General features: G+C 42.1%; 2 protein-coding genes across 2 annotated transcripts; both read left to right on the top strand.

Moving 5' to 3' along the window:
- Positions 1-202: 202 nt before the first annotated feature.
- Positions 203-2,726, top strand: LOC113165591 (CD59 glycoprotein-like). Its single transcript, XM_026365235.1, has 3 exons — positions 203-591; positions 2,025-2,126; positions 2,302-2,726. Exons 1-3 carry the CDS (start codon positions 537-539, stop codon positions 2,499-2,501), a joined length of 357 nt encoding a protein of 118 aa, XP_026221020.1. The 5' UTR covers positions 203-536; the 3' UTR covers positions 2,502-2,726.
- A 2,828-nt stretch (positions 2,727-5,554) lies between these two features.
- Positions 5,555-7,892, top strand: cd59 (CD59 molecule (CD59 blood group)). Its single transcript, XM_026364649.1, has 3 exons — positions 5,555-5,752; positions 7,022-7,123; positions 7,458-7,892. Exons 1-3 carry the CDS (start codon positions 5,686-5,688, stop codon positions 7,655-7,657), a joined length of 369 nt encoding a protein of 122 aa, XP_026220434.1. The 5' UTR covers positions 5,555-5,685; the 3' UTR covers positions 7,658-7,892.
- Positions 7,893-8,283: the final 391 nt, after the last annotated feature.

The raw sequence follows: 8,283 nt of genomic DNA, 5'->3' as shown, positions 1-8,283 counted from the left end.
TAAAGTACTGATGTGATAAATTAATGTTATTTATGTATAGTGTGGAAACTCGTGGTCCAAGAATAGACCCCTGAAGAACACCATCACTCATGGTAAGTTGATGTGACTCCATCCGCAACAAATAATTGCAAATGGTTCCAGTGTTTCCTTCAAATTCAACACAAATTGCAACTTTTAGTGACTTCTGTCGTGTCTATTATTCAGTCCCCTGAAGCTGCACGTGTCAGTTCTGCACACGTTCACACTTGTGGTGCAGACACCAAGTAAAGAGTCACTAGAGCACTTTGTTTTCTAAAACAGCAGAAAAAAATCACTGCGTAGCTGAAGCCTCAGTGAACAAGTGATTGTTGGAGGCGGAGGAGGAGGGTGTTTGACCAGACAGGGAGTCTTTGTGGTGCGGAGGACAAAGAGCTGTTCAGTCGACTTCTCGATCTTTCTCGGGGGGTCACAGTGGAACAAAACTGACACTAAACTCAGCCACTCCGACCTGACGCCTTCTGCAGTCTGGTTTGATTTCAGGTTATTTCTGAGACGACATGAAGCGCTGCCTTGGACCGTTCCTGCTGCTCTGCTGCGGGATGCTGCCGCTGGGTGAGTGGACCGGGACACATTAGTCACTGGAGACAACGCACACTAACTCTAGGAGCCTTATATTATTTAAAATCACCATAAATGTACATTATTTAATTCTTAGAAGACACAACCTCACACACTTAGATACACTGAATATATATTTAATACCAAAGTTTTAATAAAGATTAAACTCATTATCCGACTACATAACTGATCCCACCTGCTAAAGGATTATTTATGAAGCCAGAAAAGCATCCCTGCTTTATACTGGTTAGATGACAGTTGTGCAGCTACTAACTGGAGTTAGGTAAGTTCCAATTCTAATGATAACATTATACTGTTTGTTAAATGTAATTAAACTATACCTTTGAGCATTGTGTTTATACCTTTTCACAAAAAAACAAGAAGTTAAGAGTTGATTTTCAGTAGAGTTCTTAAAGCAGGAAATCTCTCCTTGTGCACCACAATAAATGTCTAGAAATGACTTTGACCTACATGTGTTGACCTTTTAAATCAAATTAAATTACAAATAATATTTGCTAGTGGTACGTGTTCAGTTGAAATCCTCTTCTGAATAGTGTCACTTTAAGAAGGCAAACTCAAGAGTGAGAGGGAGCAGGCAGGTAGTAAGTAATATCACCTAATAATACACTAATAATGAGGAAGGAACCACACATACATGTTTTAGACATGGACACTAAATGGCCCCCTACAAAATGTGCTACGTTTGACTTCCACTGAACAGAAATGTCCCAGTCAAGTTTTTTGGCTCCAAAGATGAGTCCTTGTAAAGGCTCTGATCTGATGTGTATATATTTAGTTTAACTGTTTAATTTTTTGATGTGTGAAACTAGAAACTGCCACAACAGGATCCTCTACAGTGAAGATGTTTCACTCTGCTTGATTTTCAGGAGCTAGATTAATGCTCAGTCCTACTGCAGTTGTACAAGTGTACAGTGAAGCATCTTCTCTCACAAACAATCTTTGTCTGAGTACAGGTACCAACAAGTTTCTCAGTAGATCATCAACAAACAAGCTACACAGTGTTTGGTTGTGTTTTCTGTATTTGGATGTTTAAATCATAGGTAATAACCCTAACCCTGCTTGATAGCGGCTGACAAAATAAGTTTCTTTCTTTTGGTCCAGTTCCTGTCAGCTCCTAGCAGTCTGACTCTCCACCAACACAACAACAGATTAGATGTTTTTTATTTTTAATTAACATTTAATAATTTAATTTAATTTAATAACTGCTGAGCGGATTGTGCAGCAGGAGTCGCTGAAGATCCTGTTTCCTATAGAACCTTTGAGCCCCGTGTTGAAGTCTGCAGGGATGTTTAAACCTAAAGAAACATTATCACTGTTAGTGCTGTGTTACATGCATGTTAATGCCTGAAGCTGGTTCCGCTTCCAAATAACACTGTGACAGTTTGTTGGTCTGGCTTCTTCCTCAGGCTCTGGACTTAGCTGCTACAAGTGCTCCGACTACACCGGAGTCTGTGAGAACGTCCATGAGTGCACGTACCAAGACTCCTGCATATCACTGAGTGAAAAAGGTCAGAATCCACTTACTGCACCTGGTCTGATACTTGAACACAGTCCCTGAGTACAGTTCTGAGACACTTGGACTTTCAGTTGATGTTACTTTCCATTCAGTTCCTCTCTAGATGCAGTTTGTTAAAATCTAATGAAGCAGTAAAAGCTGATGTCAGGACATGTTCTCACCTTCAGGTGGGAAGACCATCCGTCAGTGTATCAGGTACACAGACTGCAATTACGCTCGTCTTGCCCAGATGTTTCCGGCAATCTCCGACTTCACCTTCCGCTGCTGCAACAGCAACCTGTGCAACTCTGGCAACACCTTACCCACAGCAACAGCCACCGTGACCGTGGTGGGGTTGCTGCTGAGTGTTGGGTGGAGTTGGATCTGAAGTCACTGTGGATGAATAATTAGTGATGTTTTGAGAAGTTAACATTTGTTTTTGTTCATCTTCAGGCTTCTCAGGTTTGAAAGTGACAATAAATATTTTCCATTTTTACCAGTTTAACAGTAACCAAAAGAACAACATGAGCTTTCCTCCGACTGTATTTTTGTATCATGGTGAAACTTCAGTTCTGTTTTTATTTTCATTTCAAATCTAATCAATAAACCATCAAATGACGTTAGTTGTTTTCTTGCTCTTTCAAATGGATGATCAGTCCACAGAGGCCGACAGACTGCACCTTTAACCTCACCTGGTTACTACTGGTTATATTCCTGTTACCAAACACTAACCTGGTTATATTCCTGTTACCACACACTAACCTGGTTATATTCCTGTTCCCACGCACTAACCTGGTTACTACTGGTTAAATTCCTGTTACCACACACTAACCTGGTTATATTCCTGTTACCACGCACTAACCTGGTTATATTCCTGTTCCCACGCACTAACCTGGTTACTACTGGTTAAATTCCTGTTACCACACACTAACCTGGTTATATTCCTGTTACCACGCACTAACCTGGTTATATTCCTGTTCCCACGCACTAACCTGGTTATATTCCTGTTCCCACGCACTAACCTGGTTATATTCCTGTTACCACGCACTAACCTGGTTATATTCCTGTTCCCACGCACTAACCTGGTTATATTCCTGTTCCCACGCACTAACCTGGTTATATTCCTGTTACCACGCACTAACCTGGTTACTACTGGTTATATTCCTGTTACCACGCACTAACCTGGTTACTACTGGTTATATTCCTGTTCCCACGCACTAACCTGGTTATATTCCTGTTCCCACGCACTAACCTGGTTATATTCCTGTTACCACACACTAACCTGGTTACTACTGGTTATATTCCTGTTCCCACGCACTAACCTGGTTATATTCCTGTTCCCACGCACTAACCTGGTTATATTCCTGTTACCACGCACTAACCTGGTTACTACTGGTTATATTCCTGTTACCACGCACTAACCTGGTTACTACTGGTTATATTCCTGTTCCCACGCACTAACCTGGTTATATTCCTGTTACCACGCATTAACCTGGTTATATTCCTGTTCCCACGCACTAACCTGGTTATATTCCTGTTACCACGCACTAACCTGGTTACTACTGGTTATATTCCTGTTACCACACACTAACCTGGTTATATTCCTGTTACCACACACTAACCTGGTTATATTCCTGTTACCACGCACTAACCTGGTTATATTCCTGTTCCCACGCACTAACCTGGTTATATTCCTGTTCCCACGCACTAACCTGGTTATATTCCTGTTCCCACGCACTAACCTGGTTATATTCCTGTTCCCACGCACTAACCTGGTTATATTCCTGTTACCACGCACTAACCTGGTTACTACTGGTTATATTCCTGTTACCACGCACTAACCTGGTTATATTCCTGTTCCCACGCACTAACCTGGTTATATTCCTGTTACCACGCACTAACCTGGTTACTACTGGTTATATTCCTGTTACCACGCACTAACCTGGTTACTACTGGTTATATTCCTGTTCCCACGCATTAACCTGGTTATATTCCTGTTCCCACGCACTAACCTGGTATATATAACCACTAACCTGGTTATATTCCTGTTACCACACACTAACCTGGTTATATTCCTGTTACCACGCACTAACCTGGTTACTACTGGTTATATTCCTGTTACCACACACTAACCTGGTTATATTCCTGTTACCACGCACTAACCTGGTTATATTCCTGTTCCCACGCACTAACCTGGTTACTACTGGTTATATTCCTGTTCCCACGCACTAACCTGGTTATATTCCTGTTACCACGCACTAACCTGGTATATATAACCACTAACCTGGTTATATTCCTGTTACCACACACTAACCTGGTTATATTCCTGTTACCACGCACTAACCTGGTTACTACTGGTTATATTCCTGTTACCAAACACTAACCTGGTTATATTCCTGTTACCACGCACTAACCTGGTTATATTCCTGTTACCACACACTAACCTGGTTATATTCCTGTTACCACGCACTAACCTGGTTACTACTGGTTATATTCCTGTTACCACGCACTAACCTGGTTACTACTGGTTATATTCCTGTTACCACGCACTAACCTGGTTATATTCCTGTTACCACGCACTAACCTGGTATATATAACCACTAACCTGGTTATATTCCTGTTACCACACACTAACCTGGTTATATTCCTGTTCCCACGCACTAACCTGGTTATATTCCTGTTCCCACACACTAACCTGGTTATATTCCTGTTCCCACGCACTAACCTGGTTATATTCCTGTTCCCACACACTAACCTGGTTATATTCCTGTTCCCACGCATTAACCTGGTTATATTCCTGTTCCCACGCACTAACCTGGTTATATTCCTGTTCCCACGCATTAACCTGGTTATATTCCTGTTCCCACGCACTAACCTGGTTATATTCCTGTTACCACGCACTAACCTGGTTATATTCCTGTTCCCACGCACTAACCTGGTTATATTCCTGTTCCCACGCACTAACCTGGTTATATTCCTGTTCCCACGCACTAACCTGGTTATATTCTGTTCCCACGCACTAACCTGGTTATATTCCTGTTCCCACGCACTAACCTGGTTATATTCCTGTTCCCACACACTAACCTGGTTATATTCCTGTTCCCACGCACTAACCTGGTTATATTCCTGTTCCCACACACTAACCTGGTTATATTCCTGTTCCCACGCACTAACCTGGTTATATTCCTGTTCCCACACACTAACCTGGTTATATTCCTGTTCCCACGCACTAACCTGGTTATAGCTGCAACATTTGTAGTTTACTGTTCAGTGATCTGAAAATAAGAGAAGTGAACAGCAGCTGTAAGACTTGAGGAAGAAGAGGAGGAAGAGGAGGAGGAGGAGGAAGAAGAGGAGGAGGAGGAAGGTGAGGAAGAAGAGGAGGAGGAGAAGAGGAGGAGGAGGAAGAAGAGGAGGAGGAGGAAGAAGAGGAGGAAGAAGAGGAAGAAGAAGAGGAGGAAGAAGAGGAGGAGGAAGAGGAGGAGGAAGAGGAAGAAGAAGAGGAGGAAGAGGAGGAAGAAGAGGAGGACCCTTCGCTGCTCCTCCTCCTCCAGTCTTCTTTTTCCTCAGACATGGAGCGCTACCTCCGACCGTTCCTCTTCCTCGTCCTGCTGCTCTGCTGCGGGGTGCTGCCGCTGGGTGAGTGGACCGGGACACGGTTAAGGGCTCGGATGAACTCCACAGCTGATAAAGTTCTGATAAATTACCACTTTTACACCGTAACGTTTCTATTTTAAACCTATTTACTAGCTAACCGTTAGTGACGTAGTTAGCCAACTAGCCTAGCTAGCTGGCTGTTGCGTAGTTAGCTAGCTAACTGAGTGAGCTAACGGTCTCTGACAATAAACAACCATCGAGCTCCAACAACAACTTAAAGTAGGAGAGCTAGTTAGTTAACTAATAGGATAAAGATAGATGAAACACAACTAGTCCACAATTACAAACATGATCAGGAGCAAACCACCTTTAAGTCCCAGATGTATTAGATTATAACTATATTCAAAGCTGCTGGTTTTTACATCGATGGGAGAAAGTGAAGTTAAAACGACATCATCATACGGACCTTGTTAGATTATACAGTTAAATTTCATTTGTTTATAAAGTCTAAAATCACATCAGAAGTCATCTCAAGGCTCTATATAGTGTTTAAGGTTTAAGACCTTACAAAGTAGAGAGGAAAAACTCCCTTTAATGGAAGAAACCTGCAGCAGAACCAGGCTCAGGGTGGGCGGCCATCTGCCTTGACCGGTTAGGGTGAGTGGAAAGAGAAGAGAGAAAAGAACAGAGACACTGGACAGGTTGGTAGGACCAGGAACTGGACCAAGGAGGAGGACAGAGAGAAGACACAAAGTTAATGACATGAAATGGTAGAATGTGAATGGAGTGAGGAGAGAGGAGAGAGGAGAGGAGTTAATAAAGTGATGAAGTACAAAAAGTATTAAAGCAATTAAGGACACAGCATCCGATCTCATGAACAAATGGTTAAAAGTATAAAAGTTAAAGGGGTTGTATTGTTGGTGTTTTCAGTATTTTCTCAATTTCGATTCACTTGTATCTTTAATATACTATTCTTGTGTTTGCTGGTGTTTTCTGTGTGTTTGGTTGAGATTTGTTATCTGATGTGTTGTTCATGGGGCTTATAAGATTTCTTTTAACCAGAAAAGCAGCCCTGCCTGATACTGGCTGAGGATGCCAGTTTCTTTTGGTCCAGTTCTTGTCACTTCCTTACAGTCAGAATCTCCACCAACACATTTATCCGTACTGTGACTCATTAACTGAAGAGCAGGGGAGTTTAACATTAAAGCATGTGGTGTCATTTCCTGCAGCTGGTTCAGTTTCAAATTGACACGGTTTGTTTGATCGCAAAGACTCTGACTTGAGCTGAAGTAAAACCAGTTTCTTTCTCAGGTTCTGGACTTAGCTGCTACTCGTGCTCTGAGAACACTGGAGTCTGTAAGAACGTCAGTGAGTGTGTGGGTCAAGACTCCTGTCTGTCTCTGAAGATAGAAGGTCAGTATCACCTTACTATGATGTAAGTTTGTAACAGTGGGACTTCTGGATGAAGCAGCTGTCAGTACATAGTAGCAGCCTGTCTACAAGGGGATTAATGAAGTATCTATTATTATTATTATTATTATTATAATTATTATTATAAAGGGTTTAAACCAGTTTTACCTTTATCACTGCTGTACTGCACTGAGTACTCGCATGTTTACCGAGTACTTCTCTGTCAAACGTGTATCATCTGATGACGTTTGCAAAGCTCAGAGGACACATTTGGTGGGGTTTGTTTTTCTGTGTCGTCTGATCAGTTTTCTTATGTGTGTGTGTTTATTATCTTCAGGTGGAAAGAGCATACATCAGTGTATCATGGACTCAGAGTGCAGCTTCAAAAGTCTTGCCCAGCAATTCCCACAAGTCTCCAAATTCACCTTTGAATGCTGCAACAGAAACCTGTGCAACTCTGGCCACAGCTTCACCACAGCAACAGCCACCGTGACCGTGGTGGGGTTGCTGCTGAGTGTTGGGTGGAGTTGGATCTGAAGTCACTGTGGATGAATAATTAGTGATGTTTTGAGAAATTAACATTTGTTTTTACCGTCTTCAGGCTTCTCAGTTTCTACCAGTTTAGCACAAACTCAAACCACGTAATAAGTGAGAAATAATTTGCTCTGTTGATGCTTTGCAGCAAAATGAAATGAATCTTCATCGAACCTTCTGTCTTTTCGATGGTCATTTAAAGATAACTAACTAAATAAAACCATCCCAATACATAAAACGAGTTGGGGTTTTTTCTTCACATCAGACAGTGGAAGTTCTCATCACCTTGTTCCAGAACATGTCCTCAGTGAGAAGTGAGGACGCTGCCTGGAGGAGACATGAACGAGGACATAAGAGACGACGCATCCTTTGACATGTTTTCCTGTTTGAGCTGCTTCACATATTTTAATCCCTGTTCTCACACAAACCAACAGTGGCAAGTGAAATCATATCAGTGCATTTAACCGTCATCACCGGGAGTCAGTTGTCCCAACAACGACACGACTCAGTGTTGTGGATGCTGTGAAAAAACGACTTAATTATTCATCAAATGGTGCTTGAACGTTTGTGAACGCCTCTTTACTATGAGTAGGGTAAAACAGAGTAGAACATCGGCCTCGGTCCAGACT

This window comes from Anabas testudineus, chromosome 6, assembly GCF_900324465.2.
Source record: "Anabas testudineus chromosome 6, fAnaTes1.2, whole genome shotgun sequence".
NCBI lineage: Eukaryota > Metazoa > Chordata > Actinopteri > Anabantiformes > Anabantidae > Anabas > Anabas testudineus.
The sequence above is the reverse complement of the archived record's forward strand: the minus strand, read 5'-3'. Positions and strand labels throughout refer to the sequence as shown.